General features: G+C 26.6%; 1 protein-coding gene across 1 annotated transcript; it reads right to left on the bottom strand.

Annotated features, from left to right (window-relative positions):
- Positions 1-470: 470 nt before the first annotated feature.
- Positions 471-3,785, bottom strand: LOC124931900 (diacylglycerol kinase 4-like). Its single transcript, XM_047472479.1, has 12 exons — positions 3,437-3,785; positions 3,174-3,296; positions 2,824-2,961; positions 2,651-2,736; positions 2,364-2,454; positions 1,992-2,064; positions 1,731-1,813; positions 1,566-1,636; positions 1,299-1,373; positions 1,126-1,216; positions 827-943; positions 471-758 (listed from the first exon to the last, which is right to left on the bottom strand). The coding sequence occupies exons 1-12, from the start codon at positions 3,773-3,775 to the stop codon at positions 597-599; spliced, it is 1,449 nt and encodes a 482-aa protein (XP_047328435.1). The 5' UTR covers positions 3,776-3,785; the 3' UTR covers positions 471-596.
- Between the last annotated feature and the right edge of the window lie 22,428 nt (positions 3,786-26,213).

Here is a 26,213-nt window from a genome sequence, read left to right as displayed (position 1 = left end):
GAGTTGTGAAGAAACTAGAAGTTGTTTTTTATATTTCTCTGAAAATTACTATCATATCCCTGTCTTTTTATTTTCTTTAAATAAAATAGAGAAAGAGACAGAGTAGTGTGGGTATGGCCCAAGCCCTCGTGTGCTTCACGTGGACATTATGGCCCTTTTGGCTTTAAATGAGGACCTTTTAACTCCCAAAAATATAAAATAAAATAATAGGCAATAACGGAAATTCAATTGAGATATTTTGTCAATTGGAACCCAAAATACATACTTCAATAATTGAATTACATCAGGTTAGCAATTACCAGCAAAATTCATTGACTTTTAATTTCATTTTCATAAAACCCGAGTTTATTTTTGAGAAGATGTTAACACAACTCGGTAACAATCATAACCTTTTATCAATAGTGATGTTCTTGCTGAGAATCGGATATAAATAAAACAGTTTTCACTTGAATTACCAACTAAGTTAAAATCGATTGACTTATATGTATATTTATGATTTTTATGATCATGAGTTGAGTACTTACAAGAAGTTAGAAGAGGCCCTAGGGTGGGATCGATTTACATATGGGTCAGGGTCGGGTCGGGTGAAATCATTATTAGGAGTGTCCATCAACCATAACAGACTGAAATGGAACTCTTTTAATATCAGCAAATGTTGAATATTCCTTATGCAAGGGCTGCTTCCATGGTTCTCCATCCATTTGCATGAAAGCTTCTTGCCATTCTCCACCTCTAAACTCAAATCTTATTTCTGCAGCCTATTTATGTATATCAACATCAAAAAAACATCCATATTTTTTTTTATCATATGACAAAACAAATTTACCTGAGCAATATGTTTAGCCGAAATGATTTCAGTCATAACAAAGGAAGCATGCCATCCTTGTTTTAGCCCAAACACTTCTAGTAGACCATCATCAACACGCGCCTCAACAAATCCTTTCTGCACCAAAACTACTTCAATCCTAATCTCACCCGCATCCATCATAATAAACATTTTCAATACAAAATGAGTAGGTTCTTGAAAACATGGTTTTAACTCCTACACCCTTTTGGCTTTCTTCATATATAATTTTTAAAAAGAAAGGCAATTCTTGTACAAATCGACAAATGAATTATATGTACCTTCTCCATGTATTCTTGCTTCAGATTACCCCATGGATTTCTTCCACTGGCGTAGTTGTTAAGATTTAAGGCAACTACTGATCTGACACTAAAATAAATATATGACTTTACAACAATGAACTACAAAATCAGTTGGTCAAATTTTCTCTATGAAACAAACAGGTATTTACGTTGAAGGAATTGTGACATGTTCCCACTTAGAGCAATTGAGTTTCTTGACAAACATACGTAAAATGTTCCTAAGTCCCCTGTAATTATAAGATTTTCAGTAGCCATTAGTCATACAAATTTAATAATAATTCAATGCTGGAAGCAGAGAATGATTATGGCAAGTCTACAATATAAGTCAGATGTGAATATGTGATAAACAATGTTTTGAATGGCTACTACTACTACTACATAAGTAACATTTGTCAGAGATGACTAAGTAAAGTTCTAACCTTAAATTTGGATCATACATGCATGGTGTGAAGAACCAACCTTGTTTGCAGCTATATCCAGAGTAGATAAGCTGTTGAACATAAGGGTAAATGTAGTCAGTCCTGAAAAGTGTAAGAGTGAAGATGAACAATATGTAAGTAGTTATATTTTAGGCTAAAATTGACCTTGTTTGAAATAGGACCTTGTGCAAGGTAAGGCTTTTCATTCCGTAAATGGTGGAATCCGTAAGCTACTTGGGCATCCATTCCTGCCACCAAGGGAAAAATGTTCAAGCAATGAGAATAATAATTGTCAAATATAGCTAGGCTTCAACTTCAAGATACAAAATATGGATTCTGAAGATAAAGCTGTGGCAAGTAATTGAAAAGGCTAATAAACTGCAGAAGCAATGTGACTCAGAAAGCATGTTAGAACATGATAGGTACCTATGCTGAAGTAATTATAACACACACCCTCGTAGTGGGACATTTTTTCTGGCAATTCTCCAATTTCAAGTCCCTGCATAATCACATCAAAACTTAAAAGGAACTTCACAAAAGGAACGTGGATGTTAAACCTAGTGAAGAAGTAGTAGTAAATGTTTTAAAGATAAAGCTACAATCAAATGGTCAAAACTCGTCAAGTGGCGTTGATAGAAATGACAATACACACAAATCAAAGGAAAAATACCAGTCAGATGAAGAAAAGAAGAACTAATTTCAGATTATTTAGAAATTAAAACTGCAAAGTACTTAGCCACCTTCACATTATTAATAATACTGCAAATAAAATGCAAGGAATTAAATAACAATACTTACTTCATCACTAAAGGTATATTCCTCCACAGAACTCATCGATTGAGGTAAGTTCTCAAGATCGCCAGCAGGCATTAATATAGAAACTTTCCAGCTGTGTAAAATGACAGGGATTGACAATCAAATAGTGAGTGCATTAGTGGTGATTGCAGGGAGAATTAACTAAGTACATACTTGCCTATATTTCTATCAACACCGAGCAATTGGGTAACTTAATTTATTTTTAAACTAATTAAATTTGTAAGCAAAAAAGAGTTTGAAACCCTGAAGCATAGTAAGAGGTGTTTTACCTGTCAAGATGCCGAATTGAACCACTGCAAGTTTTGTTAAGGGTTGTTTTCACAAATGATTTCCAGTTAAAAGGAAATGAACCCCCCTGTTATAAGAAAGAATATATCAACAATAGATGATGATAACAACCACTAAACAGGAATGAATACATTATTCAAACTCAATATCATACCCAACAAAAACTCCTCGATAAGTCATTTCCTGTACCAAGAGGAATAATTGCTGTTGGAGGAACTGGCTCCCTCATTTGCTTGTGAAGTATCCCCAAACATCCCAACACCCATCCAACTGTTCCATCACCTCCTGCCACCTGACCAACCAATTACAGATTTCCAGCTTACTTATTAGACATGAAATGTATTTGAAAAATTCATGGTTTCCATTCAAACTTGGAGGTTTTTCTTGCATTCTGATTCTGTTATTATAGTGAATTCATTGCAGATACCTACCTAATAACCCTCAAGATTACATGCATTGTTATTATAATAAGAAATTATCTTTGCCTAGTTATGTTTAGCCTACCACAACTCTTAGCTTCTCGCGAATTGCCTTAGCACATGAATCACCATTATCAGCTAACTTCTCAAGGCAACCCAACCCATATTGGACAAACTCTTGAGGCTTCACAAGCTGAAGGTCAAATATCTGGAACAGAAAAAAGAGTAAATTTTTAATCACCAATGTGTTCTTACATACTATATATATATTTTCAAATAAAACTTAGTTGAGCATTGATTAGGGCACTTATTGTTAAAGTGTTAGGGTTTGGGAGTGAGAACAAATGCCTGTTCTTCGCCCATCAGTTCCTGCAGCCGTTCTTTCAGCTCAGGACCATGGCGGCCCCCGCTCTTGGAATTAATGAAGGTGACGAGGGGGCATTCACAAGGGTATTGGGGATCTCCGACGTCATCATAAGAATAGGGTTCGTGGCGCTTGCCATCGGTGAGGTCCTTAGAATCGATGGCGTCATAAATAGCGAGGCGGAGGTATTTGGGAATGGTGATCCTTTGCTTGAGATCCTCTTTGTTAATATGAACTGCGGCTAGCGTACAACCCTTAATAGAATCAATTACAGATAATCGAGGCGTGGTCCGAGCAGATTCCGACTCCGGCGGAGAATCCATAACACCACCACCACCTTTCCTCTCTAAAATTCACAATGCAAATGCGGCTCTTCCCATGAAAATGTGCTGAGAAAACCTACGAAGCAGCAAGTGGGAATGAATGAGAATGTAAATTACAAGTGGAGAGAGCCTTGTAAATGGCGGGTTGAGGTTTTGTCGACGGAGAAGACGATATTTGAATACAGTTCAGTGGGCGTGACTGATCTAATGGCGACGGCGAACAAGTCCGCCGGAGGTTTGAGAAGAGAAGAGGTGGAATTGCAGGGAAATAAATGGTGGCGGGTTTTGCTCCATATTGCAGTTGCAGGACAAGACAAGAGCAACCGTAAATCATTGCTTACTAACTATATTGTTTATTTTATAATTCATTAAATTAAATTAATTGTTTTTAAAAACACATTCATGTTAAAAAAAATTTAACTCATATCCACTATACTAGTTTTGAAATAAGAAAATAAAGTGTTTGATTATCAAATAAAATACATTAAGTTGATTAAGTTGAATGGAATGTTATGTATAAAATAATAGAGGAATTATAGAGAGCCACGTTGGATCCGCGACCATTCACCTGACAGCTACGGGAATAAAATATGTCACGGTGGAAAAAAAATAAAAAAATAAAACGCACGCCATAGCCTTCTTCTATCGAAATGGTCCAGAACATGGCTAATATGGCCATGTTCTGGACTAATTGGAACATGATCATATTCAGGACGAAATGGTCTAGAACATGATAATGTTGGGGACAAAATAATCCAGAACATCATGTTCTAGACCAATTGGTCCCGAACATGGTCATGTTCTGAACCATTTCGTTCCCATCATGGACATGTTCGGGATGAAATAGTGTAATTTTTATTCATTATTCTTGTGTTAATATAATTTCTCTCTTATTATGTAGCTTCATAGATCCCGAAGTTCAAATTTACGATGTTAAAATCCCCAGTGTTGCAATGAATTTTCAAACTAAGAAGGAGATTCGCGAATTTTATAACGCCTATGCCCAATTAAATGGTTTTGACATTTCTAAGTTAGGAGCAATGAATGGTCTGGTCCGAAGTGGTTCTCCATTGCTTGTGCCAAAAGGGTGCATGTTCTACAAAGGGGAAAATATTTTACATTGTAGACCTCCACCAAGACGAATCGGAATGGAAAGATAAATGTTGCGGTTAGGAATGAAGATGATAAATAGTGTCTTCCATTACCATAACCATATCTTGAGTCCGGGAAAGTCGAGACATGTTAGATCTCATGAGGTTCTAGATCCAACTACGAAGAGGAGATTGGATTTAAACGACAAAGTTGTAATTACATTGTCAAAAATATATCAATCACTTGTAGTTGAAGCTGATGTATATAATAATATGAATTTTGATGAGAGAAACTGCAGAAACTATATTTCAAAAGTTAGACGGTTGCGATTAAGAAATTGTGATGTCGAAGCGTTATGTCAGTATTTCTACCGAATGTAAAGCAGATGTTTACTATTTTTTATGTATATGATGTGGACGAGGAAAACGATAAAGAATGTCTTTTGGTCTATGGAAGATGCATGTCAACATACGAGTACTTCTCGGATGTCATCACATTTGACACAACATATTTGACAAACCACTATGATATGCCATTTGCTTCTTTTATCGGTGTTAATCATCGTGGACAATCAATTTTTCTAGAATGTCGATTAATGTCTACTAACGATATGTAACATTTCTGAAAATGTCTAAACCTATACAACAACAAATTCAATATCCGTGTCATTTCTAGACTTATATAACTGAAAATGTAAAAATTAGTTTAAGATTTAGAAATTAGTTTAAGATAGCTTTGGTCAGATTTGAAAATTTATACAACTTTGGCCAGATTTGCAAATTAGTTTAAGATTCTTCACTGTAACTCAGTTTTGTTACTATCATTAACCTAATTACCAAAACAAACACCTAACTTGTTTAAAATGTGTAGCACAATATCAGTAGATCTATTCTAATATTTAAATTTTATTTCTAAATGTGTGACTAAGAATAGTTTTAGTAGCCCCTATACTAAACTAAGGTTTTTGTAAATGGATACAGATCTAGAAACCAAACATGCTTAAAATGTGTAGTATAATTAGGTCTATTCTAATATTTAGGTTTTTGTTTCTAAATGTGTGACTAAATTTTTTGTAAATGGATACAGATACAAAAACCAAAAAAAGAAATAAAAAAAAGTTTCCAAACATTAAATAAAGTTTCAGAACATGAACATGTTCGGGATAACCCTAACTACAAGATGATCATGTTCGGAAACTTACCCTCTATTAGTATTGGATTTGGATTAGTTAAAGAAAACTGATTCTCTTGAAAAGTAAAAAGTGAAAATGATTTTTTAAGGTTCTATTAATCATTGAAGGCTTACTATTTTCGAACTTGTTGAAGAAGATACTCAGAAGAAAAAAGAAATCGCCGAAATTCAAAGTCGCGGAAGAAGGAAGAAGAAAGCCGAAATCTCAAAAGAAGAAAGAAGATAGCCAAAGAAAGAAATAAAAAATGAAGAGACTAAGCAAGAGAGACTGAGAAAAAGAGAGAATTGAGAAGGTTAAAAAAATTAAAAGTAATTATTATTAATTTTATTTTATTAGTCCACCGTGGCATTTTTATCCACTTGACTTTTCATACCGTTTTGTTATTGTTATTATTGTTTAACTATCTCTTTAATTAATTAATTATTTGTCTATATATACACACATTTCACACCATTTTGTTGTTGATGATTTATTTTTAGGATCAATATAAAACAATGGAAGGTGAATCTATAACTTGTCGTCAGTTAATTTTTGAAAAAATAAAGATTATCGAGAAGATTTGGGAAATACTGATGCATTTATTATAGAAGATGAACCACATATTGGTTTGGAATTTGAGACTGAAGAAGTTGCCTACCAATTTTATTTGTCATATGCTAAAAGAGTTGGGTTTGGAATAAAAAGATATAAAAGTCACAGCGATAAATGTGGTAAAATATTAGATAGAATTTTCTGTTGTTCTGCTCAAGGTAAAAGGGAAAAAGATAAACGACGAAAGTTTAATGTGAAAAATAGTCGTCCTGAAACAAGACTTGGTTGTGAGGCTAAAATGAAGGTTTGTAGTTGAAGAAATGACAAATTTAGTGTGATTCAATTTGTAAAGAATCATAATCATTATCTTTCTAATCCAAACAAAACGCACCTCCATAGATGTCATAGAAAGATATCTTCTTCTACTGCGATACAGATTGAGATGGTAAGTGGGTATCTCATGATCATATGGAGATACAAATGGGTGAGAGAGAGTTTTTAGGGTTTATTCCTGAAGATTACAAAAATTAATTACGTTCCAAAAGACACGAAATATGGTGGGAGATACTGGAGGTGTATTGGAATACTTGCAAAAAATGCCGTTTAATGATTCTAGTTTTTTTATTCTATTCAAGTTGATGAAGATGACTTGATAACTAATATTTTTTGGTCTGATGCTAAAATGAGAGATGATTATGCCAATTTCAAAGACGTTATTTCTTTTGACACAACCTACAGGAAGAACAATGAAGGACATCCAATTGCGTTATTTGTTGGTGTTAATCATCATAAACAATCAGTGCTTTTTGGTGCAGCTTTATTATATGATGAAACTTCATTGACGTTTGAATGACTATTTGATATATTTGCCGAAGTTATGGGTGGGAAAAAATCAACAACTATTCTGACAGATCAAGATGCAGCAATGGCAAAGGCTTTAGCTTCAAGATGGCCTGAAACACATCATCGGTTGTGCATTTAGCATATTTATCAGAATGTCGCCATACATTTGAGTGGAGATTTTTCTCAATTCAAAGAGTTTGACAAAGATTTTTCATCTTGTGTATATGTTTTGGATGAAGAAGACGATTTTATTTCAACATGGAATCTGATGTTGGACAATTATGCATTAGAAGACAATGATTGGTTGAGGCATCTGTTTCAAATAAAGGAAAAATGGGCTTTAGTATATGGACGACACATGTTTTGCGCAGATATGACTACAACTCAAAGAAGTGAGAGTATGAACAGTCTTGTAAAAAGGTACGTCAATTATAAACACAAGTTCTTAGACTTCTTCAATCATTTTAAAAGACTGCTCGATGATCGTCGATATTAGGAGTTAAAAGCAGATTTTCGGGCAAATACAAGTGTTTAAAGTCTATTGTATCCAATTGTGATTTTAAAGCAAGCAAGTAATATCTATACTCCTGAGGCATACAAGTGTTTTGAAATGGAATGGTGCAAATCTCATAATTTTATTGTTGAAATTTGTGAGGATGTTGGATCATTTCAAAAATATAAAAGTTACTTCTCACCTGAAAAGATATCATCATATAGTTACAGTTGATTCATCATTTGAAAATTTTGAATGTGGCTATAGAAAATTTGAATTTGGTGGGATTCTCTGTTCTCATATTTTGAGAATATTTACGGTGACCAATATCATGAGTATCCCAAAAGAGTACATTTTAAAAAGGTGGACGCGAGAAGCTAAGGTTGAATATTTTGAAGTTAATAATTCAAATGCTAACAAAGATAGTTTGGATCCAAAAGTACATCAAAATATTTGATATAAAGAACTGTGTGGTTGTATGTTCAATTGGTTACCAAGGCATCTGAGAGGGAAGATACTTACAAAGTTGTTAAAGATGGTATTTTGGATAAGTTAAAATTGATAGATTGGAAGTTACTCTTGAGATAAATGACACCAATGTTTTAAATGAAAAAATGTACAAATTGGTGGAGGTAACCCTCTTGGAGTGAAAGGAATTAGAACGAGAAAGAAAACATTTGCATGTAGAAAGTTGAAACGTGGCATAGAGAAGATTTCACAGAAAAAGAAGGCATCAAGACAAACCAATCAAACTTCAACAATTGACAAGGTATCATCATTTTTTTTTTCAATATGTTGTATATTTGAATTTATTTATCTTTTTAAATTTGAAAATCGTATACAATTAATTCAAGTACTTATTTCTCCACATAATAGGGTATTGAAGAGCATTGTGAAACAATTTCAAACGTGTCCAGCAAACAATGTGAACGGATGATAATTCAAGTTGAAGATCTTTTATCAACTCAACATTCTCAGGTGCACTCATAATTTTAATTAAGAAATATTTATTAATAAATTGAATCAATGTGAAAGTATTGTGTTCTATTTATTTCACAATTCTAGGTGGTCGATACAAGAAGTTCAAATCCACAAGACTTGGTTGGAAGCTCACAACCTTTTTATGGCTTAGCTTATGATTATGTTTCAAACTTATGATAATGATGTAATATATATTAGTTAGTAGAATGAGAATAATGAGTATAATGAGAATAATGAGTATTGTTATAAGTATAATGAATACTCAAATTTGTTTTTATTTAATGATAAGAAAATATTTAATTGCATGTAATGAATGTTTTGTTTTTATTAATACTTAACCTTCTTTGTTTAATGTAATGAATGTTTTGTTTTAATAAAAACATCTTAAGAAATATAAATTGAGTAAGCTTATAAATACAGTAAATTCTTACTGAACAATTTCTTATAAATACAATAAATTCTTCAATAAGTTTATAAATTTAGTAAATACTTAATATAATTAATACTTAATAACAACTTATAATTTATTTAAATTTTTTTAAAAAAAATAGGTTTGCACAAAACATAAATTAATATAAAATAACAAGAAAAGAAATATAATCCATACCTAATACTTTTTTAATTGAACAAAGATATTTTAATAAAAAGAAGTTTTCATGAACATATGTCATTTAAAACAATATAAGATTACATAACATTACAAAATTTTAATTACTAAATAGAGGTAATAAATTAACGCAACAAAACCTATAAATAGACATATATAATAAAATTATATCAACCATTTACCAATCATCACAGTTGCTTAAATCCTCTTTGACAACTAATAGATTTCTTCAATTCATTTATCTTCATTTGCAGTTTTTTATTATTCATCTTGAGATCATTGATAATTATTTTAGTTCTATCTGACAATTCCGAGTCATGCCATAAGAAAAAGCCACATCCATTTTTCTGAATATCCAATAAAATTAATGAATACTTAAGAATTAAACTTTTGAAATATTCTCTTATAAAAAAATCTTACTTTAAATTTTGAACATGAAAAAAAACGTCTTTCTAATTAGTTTTCTTCCACGTTGTTTAAAAAGATGCTTTTAACCATTTTATATGTGAAATTGCTCATTATTCGTCATTCATATGTTTTCGGTTAAACTACGAAATTGATGAAGAGATAGCAGTCATGAAATCTATATATATATATAATATTATTTTAAATTGTACATATTTATTAAATTATATTATTCTTAAAATAAAACAACACCAACCAAATAGTGTGAACTATATATATATATAATCAAACAAAAATTAATTCCTTTAGTATGACTATTAATGCAATCAAACAAATACTAATTCCCCTAATGCAATATCTTCACATTGATAGGAGAACTATCAGTCCAATTAATATCAAATCAATATCAAATTACAGTAACTGATCCCAAATCTCACTTAAATATCAAATTATAGTAACTAAACTTCATATCAAATTAAGTATTTCATTCAAAATTTCACTTCTGTCGCAAAATGATTTCAAACCTGGTGGACAGCGGGTCAGTGGACGGCGACCGCGATCGATGGTCGGAGACGGTGGACGGCGATCGATGGTCGGAGACGGTGGACGGCGACGGCAATCGGTGGACAGTTTGGGAATCAGGCGATAGAACAGTTTAAACGGAAGAAGATCTGATATTAAAATATTAAATAAAAATAAAATAGAATAATATAAGTACTTTATTTTTCTCATAGACAGCCAGAGGGACAATTGATCCGACTTCCGTTACCCCAAATCGCTCTAGTATCATTTTTCAAAATAATATTAAAATTCTATATTAAATAAATAATAATAATAATAATAATAATTACTGATTGTATATGATTTTTCATTTTTACTAATTTTGTGGTTTAAATGACTATTTGATTGTATTTAATTTTTTTTATTATTAATAACTTGTACATTATTATTTTCTATAGATTTTTTATCAATTTTTTTAAAAACCAATTCCAAAAATAAATTTATTTTCGTTCAAATTCTCAAATCAATTTACTTATACATTTATTCCAAACTAATATACTTTAATTTACTCTTTCTTATTTTTTTCAATTTTTTAATGAATTTATTTATTTAAATTTAAACTCATTAATATATATATATATATATTATTAAATTATTAAATTATTTATTTTTATAAATTTGATTATTTATATTTTAATATATATTTTTACATTTTAATTATTATTTTATATAATTTTTTATTTTAAATTTTTATCCAATATTATATAAATAAGAACAGTTTAAATATAATGACAAAAACATTATAAAAACATAATCATTCAAAATGTTACCAAATAAAGTGGAATAATAACGATATAAAAAAATAAGCCACAAATGTTCATAAATGAACAAACCTAACATACAATCTAGCATTAACGATTTCAAATATACTAAAAAAAAATTGAGAAAGAAGAAAAAACAACGAGATTAAAGTCAACGTATTCAAAATGAAATGGATAACTCATGAAAGACCATAATTTGTGAAAGATATGGCCAAAAAGATAATTCAAAACGTAATCAAGAACGTTTTAAAACAAATCATTAGAGAAGGACAAATGTAATATTTTTACGAATTATAAAATTATTATATTGTTATGATTAAGATAATTTAAATTTATTAGTATTTATCATATGGTAGGAATAAATATTTATTATATTATATTATATATATAATAATTGAAATGTAAATATATATATTAAAATATAAATAATTAAATTTATAAAAATAATAAATTAAAAAATATATCAAAATATAAATAATCAAATTTATTAAAAAAAAGTTTAAATATATATATATATATATATCTCAAAATACAAATAATCAAATTTATAAAATAATAATTTAAATATTTTAATAAAAATAATAATTAGTTTAAATGTAAATAAATAAATTTTAAAGTCATTGAATTGTAAGTAAATTAGTTTGAGAATAAATAAACAAAATAAGATTTGAGAATAAATAAATAAAATAAGATAGTCAAGAAAGTTAACAACCAACAAAATTTTGAAATTTTTTTTTTTAAACGTAACGATAGAGACCGAGAATTTAGATTAAACGGTTTCTTATGTTGTGTCGTGCCTCTTTACAATTGAAAAAACACTTAACATTTATAAACGGGCTCAGATCACATGTCCCAAAATATGTTCTATTATGTTCCAAAATAACAAAACGACAAGTATTCTTATAATTTAGTTAACAATAAAATTTTAAGTTTGTTTATTTTTTTATTGCTTCATTTCTCCATTTTCTAATTTTAGTCTCTTTTTCTATTTTTGATATGAAGAAGGATAAACTCAACGAAACATTCAACGAAATCAGGTCCACGAATCAAACTTGACTTGCCAGGTTGTCCCTACATCTCGAAAGCGCTCATTTCGGGTCCCGAAACCACTCATTTCGGGTCTCGAAACCACTCATTTCGGGTTCCGAAACCACTCATTTCGGGTCCCGAAACGGTCATTTCGAGAAGGAAAAAATGTCCCGAAATGGCCGTTTCGGGACCCGAAATTACCGTTTCAGGACATTATGAAACCGTTTCGGGATATTTTGAAAATTTTCTCTCTCCTACCCACATGTAATGTCACGTTGATTCGTGGACTTACTTTCATTAAATCTTTCGTTGAGTTTATCATTTTTCTTCTGATATATCAGTCGATTAACAAAGACCAACGAATCCCAATACCAATCTACAAAATTCAAGCTGTTCAAACTTTTCACGTCAATAAATGCGGAATCCTAACTTATTTTCGGATGAACACATCTTCACGAGTTAAGCCTCAAATAAAAAAATTTTAAGAAAAAATTAGGGTTTATTCTTTTAAAAAAATTAGGAATTATTTTAGACGAAATTTGAACGGTAATATTAGGAACTATGAAGACTATTGTCCACAAAGAAGTTAGTTTTTCTATTTTTTTTCCTATTTTACAGGGAAAAATATATTTTATATAAATAATATATTTTATCTAATTTTTTATTATAATTTTGTATAAATGAATTCTGTATATATGAAAACGAGAAATTCATCAATTTTTTCAAATAATGAAATTTATTAGTATTTATCGATTATTTATCAGAAATGATAGGGGGAGAGAAAGTTTTGTAGCGAACTGATGTGGAATGGTGACTAGGCTGGATGACTAAGCATAATTTTAAATGTTTATTTCTCTCTTTTATTTAGAAATAATTTCTCTCTCTTCTCTTATTTAATGATTTATATTTTATATCTTTAATATTTATTAATAATTTATTTTAAATATTAATAGGGATAATAATAAATCAAATAAAAAAAATAGCAAAATATATATTTTCAAACATATATTATATTTGATAAATATATATTTAAGAGAATAAAATATTATATATATATTTTTATATTTTTTAATTAATTATTTCTCACACTCTCTTTAATTTATTTTTCATATTTTATAAAATATATTTTAAATTTAATCAATTAACTCAAACGGTTATATATTATCTCCTTTTATATTATCATATTGGGTTCTTATTATAAAGTGTGTTTTCTTATTTACGAATATTAATAATTGATAGTTTGAGTTATACTTATTTTAAATATTAGTATATATGATTTTAGTTAGATTTAACAAATTTTTATTTTTCCTTTTATAACTTATTTTAAAAAAAATAAATATTTAAAAACAAATAAATAAATAAATTATTAACGTAAATAAATATATATTAATAAAGAGAAATAATTAATTAAAAAAATTAAGAATTTTATATTTATTTTATTATTCTCTTAAATATATATTTATCAAATATAATATATATTTAAAAATATATATTTTTTTGTTATTTATTTATTTGATTTATTATAGATAAATAATAAAATATATAAATATATATTTACCAATTAATAATATAGATAAATATGAAGATAGAGGAGATAAAAAATAAATTATTAATAAAGGAAGAAAAAGAAATTATTAATGAATAAGAGAGAAATAAACATTTAAAATTATGTTTAGTATCATTAGACATCAGTTCGCTACACATTCGCTACAAAACTTTTCGCTCCCATTCTCATTACTCTATAAAAATATGAAAAATGATATAGAGCACGACTTGGGACAGCTAATGATCCAGCAATGCGTGGGAGGACAGACAGGTAGAATATTTTTTCTCATTTTATTAATTATTTTCTCTCTATTCTTATTAAATAATTTCTATCATATAATTCCAGCGAATGGCCTAGCGGTGAAATTGAAAAAAAATTAATCGTGAAAAAATATTAATAAGTCAATATAAAAAAATAATAAAAAAAAGAAAAAAGAGTCCATAAAGAATAAATAAAAAATATTTGATAAATAAAGGAATTGAAAAATCATAAAAATAAAAGAGATAAATTCATAATTCAACTAATCAATGATATTAATTAGGGTTTATAATTTAGAATTTAGGATTTAGGGTTTAAAGTTTAAGGTTTAGAGTTTAAGATTTAGGGTTTAGTGTTTAGAGTTTAGAGTTTATTTGAACATATTATTAAAATATTTAATGTGAGAGTTTGTTGTAAATTATTGAGTTATTTTAACCGTGTTAAATGAGAGATAATAAATATCAAAGAAAAATGAGTAAAATAATAATCGTGAGAATAGGGATAAATGGGATAAAATAATTTGTAGAGATAGAGAGAGAGAAATTATTTAATAAGAGGAGAGAAAAATTAATTAATAAGAGTTTTAAAATATTCTACAAGCTTGTCTTAATTATTATTATATTTTTATTTATTTATTCATTTCACATGTCTCCCAGCAGAGATATATATCATTCCTCTAAAAAAAATATTTACTCTATCATTCTGATAACTAAGGGGAGCGAAAGTTTTATAGCTAATGTGTAGGGAACTGATGTGGAATGGTGACTATGCCAGCTAATGTGTAGGGAACTGATGTGAAATAGTGACTATGCCAGCTAATGTGTAGGGAACTGATGTGAAATGGTGACTATACCAGCTAATGTGTAGGGAACTGATGTGGAATGGTGACTAAACCAGCTAATGTGTGTAGGGAACTGATGTGGAATGATAACTATGCAGGATGACTAACATAATTTTAAATGTTTATTTCTCTCTTATTCATTAATAATTTCTCTCTCTTCTCTTATTTAATGATTTATATTTTATATCTTTAATATTTATTAATAATTTATTTTAAATATTAATAGGGATAATAATAAATCAAATAAAAAAATAGTAAAATATATATTTTCAAACATATACTATATTTGATAAATATATATTTAAGAGAATAAAAAATTATATATATATTTTATATTTTTTAATTAATTATTTCTCACACTTTCTTTAATTTATTTTTCATATTTTATAAAATATATTTTAAATTTAATCAATTAACTCAAACAGTTATATATTATCACATTTTATATTATCGTATTGGGTTCTTATTATAAAGTGTTTTCTTATTTACGTAGTTGATAGTTTGAGTTATACTTATTTTAAATATTAGTATATATGATTTTAGTTAGATTTAACCAATTTTTATTTTTCCTTTTATAACTTATTTTAGAAAGAAATAAATATTTAAAAACAAATAAATAAATAAATTATTAATATATATATATATATATTAATAAAGAGAAATAATTAATTAAAAAAATTAAGAATTTTATATTTATTTTATTATTCTCTTAAATATATATTTATCAAATATAATATATATTTGAAAATATATATTTTTTGTTATTTATTTATTTGATTTATTATAGATAAATAATAAAATATATAAATATATATTTATAAATTAATAATATAGATAAATATGAAGATAGAAGAGATAAAAAAAAATAAATTATTAATAAAGGAAAAGAGAGAAATTATTAATGAATAAGAGAGAAAATAAACATTTAAATTTATGCTTAGTGATCATTCCACATCAATTCCTTAGGGCATTTGTAGCAGAATCCTTAAAATGCTTAGTGATCATTCCACATCAATTTATTTTTTAGGGATGATGAACAGTAAATCTTTATATTTATGGATTACTGTAGCATCACTAAATAATAAAATAATATATTTTCTCTTTCATGAATATTTAAATATATATGAGTAAGTAATTAAGTGGTTGATGTGGTTGAAAAGTTGGTTGTTTTAATGAATATTTAAATGATATATGGATAAGGATAAGGAAGCTGATGTAGAATAATTTATATTTTGATTCTCTAAAATAGAGATATTATTATTTTATATTACTTTTAGGAATACAAAATAGGGAAGCTGGTACAAATGCCCTTAGAGCATCTCCAACGCATGACCTGTGCCCGCATCGGACAGCGTGGAAAAGGACAGGTCATTGGTTTTTTTCATTTTTTGCATTGTAGATAAAAGGAAAAAGAGGGCAGTGCCCTCTATGCCGGTCATGCCCTCTTCTGACTTTTTCATGATTATATAATATAATATATTATATAATATAGGAATATTAATTATATATTTAATTATAATATTTTTTTTTTACTATTTTTAAGGAATATTATAATAACATTAAATAAATATATATTTTAAAGTTTTACTATAAAATAGGAATATTAATTATATATTAAATTATAATAATATTAATTATATATTAAATTATAATAATATTATAATATATTTTAAATTATAAAAATATTTTATATTTTATTATAATATAGAAATATTAGTTATATATTCTCAAATTTCCTATAATATAGTAATATTAGTTATATATTCACAAATTTATTCTTATATTTTTAATATTATAATATATTTTAAATTATAAAAATATTTTATATTTCAATTTATTTAATATTAGTTATATGTATATATTTAATTAATAAATATATATTTCAAATAAATTAGTATATATTTAATTAATTAATTATATTTCAAATGAATGATGGAATATTTTATTTATGTATGTCATTTTCAGTTTTTATGTAGGTCATTTTCAGTTTTTAATATTATAATATATTTTAAATTAAATTACTTATATATTTAATTAATAAATATATATTTTAAATAAATTAATATTTTTTTATTAATTATATTAACACGTTTTAAAGTTTAAATTCTTAAATTTTCCTATAATATAGGAATATTAGTTATAATAGTATAAATTAGTTATTTATTTAAAACACTTTTAAATTATTTAGATAAGAGGGCGGGCAGAAGCATTGGAGTGTTTTGTCCAAGTTCAATATGTGCCCGCTTTATGCTGAGGTGGAACATTAATTTGACAAAATAAGAGGGCAGAGGTCATTTGCGCTGCTGATGCTCTTACACATTCCCTACAAAACTTTCGCTCCCCCTATCATTACTCATTATATTATATAAATGTAAATGTAAATGTAAATGTAAATGTAAATGTAAATGTAAATGTAAATATAAATGTAAATGTAAATGTAAATGTAAATGTAAATGTAAATGTAAATGTAAATGTAAATGTAAATGTAAATGTAAATAAATAAATAAATAAATAAATAAATAAATAAATAAATAAATAAATAAATAAATAAATAAATAAATATATATATATATATATCAAAATATAAATAATGAAATTTATAAAAATAATAAATTAAAATATATATCATATAAATAATCAAATTTATAAACATAATAATTAATATATATTAAAATATAAATAATTAAATTTATAAAATAATAATTTAAATATTTTAATAAAAATAATAATTTATATATATAGTAATAGGTGATTAAATGAAATAAATATTTTTAAATAAAAAGTGACTTGTTTTTTAATATAATTTGTTTTGATTTTTTATAAATGGAAGAAAAAGAATAATGTACAAAATAAGCTACATGATGTTTTTTCCGACAAAAGTTGGACAACTTTTTTCCTAAGGACATGTTCAGATAGAGATAGTGTGTGATAAGTCTCTATCATGACTATTTAATAAAACAATTTAAATACCATGAATAATAAATGGTTGAAATTTATTAAATTCACCATGTGTAAACTTTTAAATTATAAAATTTACATCAATTAATTTCCAACAAGAATAAAAATAATAAATCCAACAATTCAGGCTCATCATAATATGTCAACTCAATTTAAACTTCATACTAACCAAGGAAGTACTAGACATTACTCACTAAATTTCATAAAATAGTTAAATTTTAAGATCTTGTAAATTTAAATATAAGATGTAATTTTTTAACTGAATTGTTCACAATTTTCTTGTCAAACATGTTTGGATATGTATATAAAATTTGATTGATTAAACTTAGGGTCAGCTCTAGAATAAGGGTAGTTAGACGGATTTTTAGGCCCTCTCACATAGGTACATAAAATCAGAAAAATTAAAATTAAAATCATCAAAAAAAAAAGTTTAATTATTAAGTCACTATATTTATTAACAAAATATTTAACCAACTAAATTATATTAAATAAAACATTAAATATAGCTATCGATAATTTTTTTTTGTTTAGGATACTCCAATTCTCAATGTCATTATTGACTTATAGCAGTTTTAGTTCTGTTATTGAGAAATAAAATAATGTAGGGATTTTACCCGAAAGAGCTTCGAGTTGAGTTGATAGTCTAAAATATATGTAGAATAAAGAAAGACAAAAAAAACCTTTTTTTTTTTCAAATGTAATATATATATATATATATATATTAATGGATTAGTTTTTACAATTTATTATCCAGTGGGTAAGGTTTCGGCCCAATGGCGAAAGTGTGATTAGACTAATAAGGTCATCATCATTGTATCAAAATTCAAAACCCTAACCGACCATTATTATTAATTAAGGCCCCCACCACTTTGGACTATAACTTATAAAACACGTGAATTTAACATGTTTGGTGTGTGAATTCAATACCTCAAGTTTGAAACACAAAAATTCTACTTCTAGATGTGTTTCAAACGTCTGATTCATATACAAATTAATCAGAATGGATTTAAATTCATTGACAATAATTTAGACCCAGATATAATATATATAATTTAAAATATTTTGAAATGAGTGATTTTTATGAAAAAAAAAAACAAACAAACAAGGTCAAAAGAATTGGTAGACCCTAAAAAAAATAAATTTATGAAATTAAAACTGGGTATATATATATATATATATATATATATATATATATATATATATATATATATATATATATATATATATATATATAATATGATTAGATTCAATGATTTAGCAGTTGTTTATAAGTAGCACTAGCAGTCCACCATTAACATCATGATTTATGACTTGTGGTTGTGATTCAGTCTTAGTCGTAAAAGGAAAGTCGGTAGTAAAAAGAAAAATGTCTCATCATTTTTAATATATATTCTAATTATTATTATTATGTTATTTTAAATTACATAAAAATATAAATAAGTCTTTATTTTATAATGTTCTTTTTTTTTATTGGGAAGATCAAGTAGGTGTTTTTTTTTACCATTCAAATTTAAATATGAATTGGGTTTTGCACAGTGCAACATCTTGTTTAGCATAATTATATTTTTTTACATAATTTTTTGAGTATGATTTTTGTATAATTATTTATTTATTTGAATTAAAATAAAAAAAAATAATTAATTTCATTCTTAATTATTTGTCTCTCACACACGTTTATTTGCCAGGCAGCCAACATATTGGCTTTATTATGATATTGATGAATATGATGACGTGCGTGTGTTTTAAGTCGCTCTGACTACCTTTTTCACGTTAACTACTTTTAATTGTTTTACATTAGATTTTTTTAATTTATATAATATTCATATTGAAAAAATTAATCAAATAAATTTATAATTAATTCATTCATTCTTGTTGTTTTTATATAAAGCCAAATTTATTGATTTTCTTCAATGTGGTGTTTCTAGAGGAAAATTTTGTTAATCCATTTATTTGTTCTCATTAAATTAGTTTTGATTCAGTTTATTTCATTCAAAATTAGTATAACAATTTTTTTTAATGGTCCGGAAAGAGAAATTAGTTAATATTAGTTATTCCTAATAAATTTAAACTACCCGGTAATCCTAACAAGTCAACGTGTTAATGCATGGACAACTTAATTATAAAAAATAAATTCAGTTTACAATTATAGAATACTTTTTTCCTATGTCTTTACTAAAATTGAATCTAAACTATTTAGATGAAAAAATAAAATAATCTTCAAAGGAGGTCGGCTAATCTTTATTAAGAGTATATTGTTATTTGTGTCCACATATATGATGTCTTTATTTATTCTCCTCAAAAGTGTGATAGTGAAAATTAAGAGAATAATGTGTAAATTTTTATGAGGATCTTCTAACTCATCGTTTTGTTATTTAGTTAGTTGGGATAACGTTAAATGTTTTAAAAATTAAGGAGATTTGGATATTCGAGATTTTATTTCATTTAATAAGGCTCTTCTATCAAAATGGTGGAGTAGATGTGCTACGGAACTGAATAATCTTTGGGCATCGTTGATCAAATGTAAGTACGATTACGATTGGTCTGGTTGGTTCACAAGAATGTCTAATTATTCAGCGAGATGTAGCATTTGGAGGAGAATTATTTTATGTGAAAATGTTTTCGTGAGCATTCTAGATCATTGTGGGGGATGAGTCTTCGATTAGTTTTTGGGACGACATTTGGTGTCAAAAATATAGTTACGACGTATCATGAACTTGATTTCATTGCTATATGTAAAATTTCACTGTTATGGACATGTTTGATCCTCGGTATGGTGGTTTCGCTAGTTGAATTAGATATAAAATGAGATTAAATATTATGGAGAGTTCTTCCTATAATAGAGTAAATATTTTTGGTAGAACGCAATCAAGTGTTCTCGTCTGAACAAGACATTATGCGTTGACAAGATATGAATAATTTTCATATGAGACATTTTTACAAATTGTTTGTTAAGTTGATTCCATGTATTTTTTGTTGGGAGTCAAATATTACATCTAAGATCTCGTTCTTTGGATGTAACATTATTCATAGTGAAATTCTTACCGATGAATGTGCATGAAAATAATGTTGTATTATGTTTAGTCGTATGTGTCACGAGGAGGTTGAATCGACAACTCACTTATTTTTGCGTTGTCGAGGGATGACTAGTACTATCTAGAGTCTTTTGTGGAGTATCACTGAGATTCATTGGGTGATGCTCAAGTCTTTGGGTAATTGTTAGGAAATTTAGATTGATGCGACTGATATGACAGACCTACATATTTGAGTTACCATCCCAATTATTTTTTGATGGATTATCTGGTTTGAGAGAAATCGTCAAACTTTTAATGATCGTCTGATGCGTATCATTCATAATGCTATTATTATGATATTTTCTGAGATTCGTTTTAAAAAATCGGTAGAATCTGTTAGGAAGTTAATCGGTTTTCTCGAAGACTTACGATCAAACTCAATAACCTATTGAGTAACGTTTTTTTTTTTTTTCATGTCATATTTCTTTTCATGTCATAAATGATTTTTTTTTTATCATTTTTAATATAAATATATTTTTTCAAAAATATAACTAAAAATGATTGAATATTTTGAGTCATAAAATTAAAATTTTATTTTTAATTATTAACATAAAGGCCTCACGAATTTACAAATACAAAAAGTAATATATATATATATATATATATATATATATTAAAATGAAAAAACTTATAAATGTAGGATACATACTAGTTAACTTAAATATTTTATATATATATATATTGGGTTTCTTTAAAGCTATAGTGATATAGATTTAAAAAAATTATTAATTTCTTTAGCTTAACTTATTTAGAACTATTCATTCATAGCAATTTATTTACAATTATAGTTATTGTTTGTTCGTCTTAAAAATGATTTAGGTTGATATTTTGTCGTGTCATGGTTACGTTAATTTTATTAAAAAAACATTAAAGTTAAATTACTATATTTTATATTATCGTTTGACATAATATTTTTTTTATAGATTTGATTATAAATTATGAATATTTTTTTTGAAGATAGTATTCATTAATGACATCTTGACTAATCACAACAATTGTTACCTCAATAATCCACCCACAAGGAAAATAGAGGAGACCTCTCAATATAATAAATATCTTAATTTTAGTATGTTATTATCTTATCTTTAATTAGAATATGTAGAAAAACATGTTTCCATTTTGTTAGAGGCCCATTCTTCTATTTAATTGCTTACACTATTCTATTTTGTCTTTTTCTCTATATGTAGGCCATCCATGTTTAGTGTCAATTTTCACTTCATCATCCCTTTAAAAATATGTAAATATGGATTAATAATATATATAACAAATTTATTTATAAAAATAATTTATTTATTTTTAAATGTTGGAATCTAACGTGATATCAATGTCATTAAATGTTGGAATTTAACTTTATCTCACCGACATTCACTTCAACTTAAGACATCCATTTCAACTTAAGGTGTTCTGACTTATCTCACCGTCATAAACTTCACTTCAACTTAAGGTGCATTAGTAAAAATGGGCCTTTTACCGAAAGTATAATCTGTCGATAAATGCCTTATATCTGTCGGTAATACTTTTTTGCCGACAAGTCATTAAACTATCGGCATCTGTCGGCATTACTCTTGTCGGTAAAGGTGTAGATGCCTTAGACGACATATTACAAAATTGTCGGTAGAGCTATACCGAGAGATTTATGTATATCTTTCGGTATATCCTTTTTCGATAAATATGATTAAATCTATCGATATTAATTATAAAATGACATTTTAATATAGATCGTATTTCTTCTAATTAGACTGACAACAAATCGGATATATGAAAACCAAATAGGTTCTTTGATCTTTTTTCAGATAAATAGGGAAAGATTTATTGAAATCTTTCGAAAATGACTTTATCGAAAGATATATAGAAAATCCTTTGGTAAAGCTTTTACCGAAAAATTTATTGAAATCTTTTGGTATTACCTATACCGCCAGATATATTTTCTACCGTACTGTACCGTGCTCTGAGTAGATAAAAACAAATTTAATAAAATCTAAATAACTTTTAACCAAATACGACACGTAAAAAAAATTATTTTAATATTAAAGATTTTAATTTAATTCTCATACACTCTCTTAAATTGAAGTGGACAGTATTAATAAAATATCATACTAACCTACTTAAAAAAATCAAATTTAAGAAAATCAAATTTAAGAGAGGAAAAATCTAGCACTTTATTAGTTATTATTTTTAACTAATTTCTAAACATCATAATATAAAGAAATCTATTAATATGATGTTTTAATAAGAATTGAGATATTGGGATAATTAATAATATATACATGATTTAAAGCATTTGTTATTAATTCATTACTTTTATATTTCTTATGACATAAAAATACATATAAAATGTTGTCATAATATAAATAAAAGATATTGGTTTCAAATTTTATTTTAATTTGTATTAAAACAGATCTTTATATTAAGAATTATGTAAATAATTACAAAGGGCATTTTGATAATAAAATGACACTTGATAGTATTTAACTCAAATTTCTAAAATCTAGTGCATTTGTATAAATAGATTCATAATCAATCATAGTCTATGACTTATTCAATTCCATATAATAATAATAATAATAATAATAATAATAATAATGCAACAACTAACCATATTTCATTTAAATTCAGATAAAACAAAAATATTAACAATATATATATTTAAAATCAGATCCATATGTCCAATAATGAATATAAAAGGTGGTCACATTTATTAAGGGACATTCAGGTTCTGGCCATTGAATCTGTCACCTACTCCAAGATATATATCAACCTTTATCTATGTCTATATATGCGGGTGAGATTTAGGTCTAGTTTGATTCAAAACTAAAATATTAATTTTGAATGAATAAAAAATGGTCTCACCCAAAAATAATTACAACTTCAGAAAGATAGATCATTTAAGCTCTATCTACTAACACAAGAAAATAAATTTTAGAATTTGAGATGAATCATTTAAAATTGGAAACAAACTAAGCCTAGTAGTTCAATTGGATAGATAAGAAGAAGGATAAAGGTGGAAGCTTTATGATAGATGGGAAGCATTTAATAATATTGGGTTACATTATTAATTTATTATATATCAAGAGCTTGTTGATGTAGATTTTTTTTTAAAAAAACATTTCTAATTATTTTTTATGCTATATATATATATAATTTATTTTAAGTGTTATATTATATATTATATATATTGAACAAATTGTTATTTGTATGGATATTGTTGTTGACAAAAATACATACAAAGCCTCCAATAAGAGAATAATTATGTATATTCACGTTTAAAAGAAATATTTAACAAAAACAATTAATTTTTAAATAAATTTATTGACAATTCGGATACAAACTCTAAACAAATTCAATTAAATTTAAAAAATTGTTTCCAAACAAGTCCAATAACATCGAAGGGTCAAATTAAACATCAAGGGACCAATTCTAAGCTTTGGGCATAGCCATGAAAATTGAACTCAAGATTAAGCAAATCTAAGTAGGTCATGCTTTCAAATGTTCTTCTATTTCTCTTGATTGAATGTATCAAAAATCACAAGAATAACAAATTATTTCTTGATAGAAGGAAAATATTTAAATGTTCCAATTCAATTCTCCCAAAGTGATCTAGACATAATCCAATTCATCTTTGGTCTAGATATAAATGTGTTATGCAATGTTCGTATAAATGGTTAATTCTATTTTAAGCGACTAAATCACTATTTTTCATTATCAACATTTTTTTCTTCTATATTTACTCTACTTTTCGGTCATTTTATTGAAATAGTTTAATGTAACATAGATGAGTTCTAATTTTGAATTGAATGAAAAAAAAGTGATTTTTTTTATGAAAAAAGTACTGATTTAAAAGGGCTTTATTAATCAAATATAACAAGTGACTAAGCACTTTACACAAACAAGTGATGTGTGATTTAATAGTATGAAAAGTGTCTTTCTATAGCTTTTAAGTAAGCATCCTAGAAAAAGATGTTCTTGTAATTTTCCTTTAGAAAGTTGCTTGCTTGTGTGTAAAGTATGGTTGGTTAGTTAGTGCCAAACAAATACCAAGTTCCCACACTATTGGTGGTGTGAAATAAAGTACCTTTTAGAACCTTTTCCCCTACCCTAATTTATACTCTTTGTAATCTTTTAAGGATTTCCATCACTTTTTAGGACCCTTTTCCAACCCTAATTAACACTAGGAAATCCTTTAAGGATTTTGGTCCCTTTTAATCCATTTCAATACTAACATGTTTATGTTTGAAATTAGTATAAACCAGTTGTTTTCAATTGGATTAGTCTATAATGAAATTATCATCTCTATGTGCAAATGAAAAATAAGTTATAAAAAAATAAGATAACACAACTCACACTAAAAAGGTAAATAATAAGATAAATATACTAATTATAAGGAGGATGTTATTTGGTGTCATTTCAACTTAAAACGTTCTTATTGGAATCAAATCCGAAAATTCGAGACGTGATGTCATTTTTTTTTAAGTGAGACATTACACATTTAACTTGTCTGAAAACAATTAAATTGACATTATTTATTGTTACCTCTAAATTTGAAATAAAAATAAATATTGTTTCTTCTCACATCTAATATATGCTTTTAGGGAAAAAAAAGTGTATCATAGTACCTCTTAAAGTTAAAGGGTAACTTAGTACTTTTAACAAAAACTTTTTTCCTTTTGCCTGTCATCTTTTGGTTGGATGATTGGTGCTTAATCAATTAGTTAATTATTTTATTACAAAGTAAAGTAAAGTTAAGGTTTAATCATAATGGAAAAAGTTAAGTAAAAAGGCAAGAAAAAAAAGGAGGAAAGTGGATGGGGATTGAAAAGCCTAAAAAGTAGGGTTTTAAAGTCTACTTACTTTGAGTGCAAGAAGAATCAATCGTTCCAACCTTTTTAGAGGTGTTTATGCTTAGTTTGATTTCATGTTGAATGTTGTATCCTTATTTATACCTTATTAAAGTTTTGACCTTTCAAGTTTTAAAATCTAAATTTAGTCACCTTTAAAAATATTGAGATTTTGTTACTTTGATTTGGTTTCTAACAATTCAACTTAATTTTATATATATTCCTCAATAGTGAAAGATTTGTCAGTATATCTTTGTCATGGAGTTATATGATATGAATATTTTTGTTAAAATCTAATAACCAAATAATTTCAAATTTTATTAATTAAGTTGGTTTGGATATTTTTTTGTTCATACCAAATTTGAAGACTATATTATTTTCATTTTTTTATTGATATTTTCATAATATCTTCAAAATCTTTTCACACTTTTTAA

This window comes from Impatiens glandulifera, chromosome 3, assembly GCF_907164915.1.
Source record: "Impatiens glandulifera chromosome 3, dImpGla2.1, whole genome shotgun sequence".
Classification (NCBI taxonomy): Eukaryota; Viridiplantae; Streptophyta; class Magnoliopsida; order Ericales; family Balsaminaceae; genus Impatiens; species Impatiens glandulifera.
Note: the sequence above shows the minus strand (reverse complement) of the source record. Positions and strands in the feature narration are given on the sequence as shown.

Bases quoted from the DNA above. Each gene is read 5' to 3' on its own strand.
- LOC124931900 (XM_047472479.1), bottom strand. From the start codon at position 3,775: ATGGATTCTCCGCCGGAGTCGGAATCTGCTCGGACCACGCCTCGATTA. The intron at 3,297-3,436 runs GCATTTGTTCTC...TTTCTGTTCCAG, and splicing joins AACTGATGGGCGAAGAACAG to ATATTTGACCTTCAGCTTGT. The intron at 2,455-2,650 runs GTAAAACACCTC...CATTTTACACAG, and splicing joins TCAATTCGGCATCTTGACAG to CTGGAAAGTTTCTATATTAA.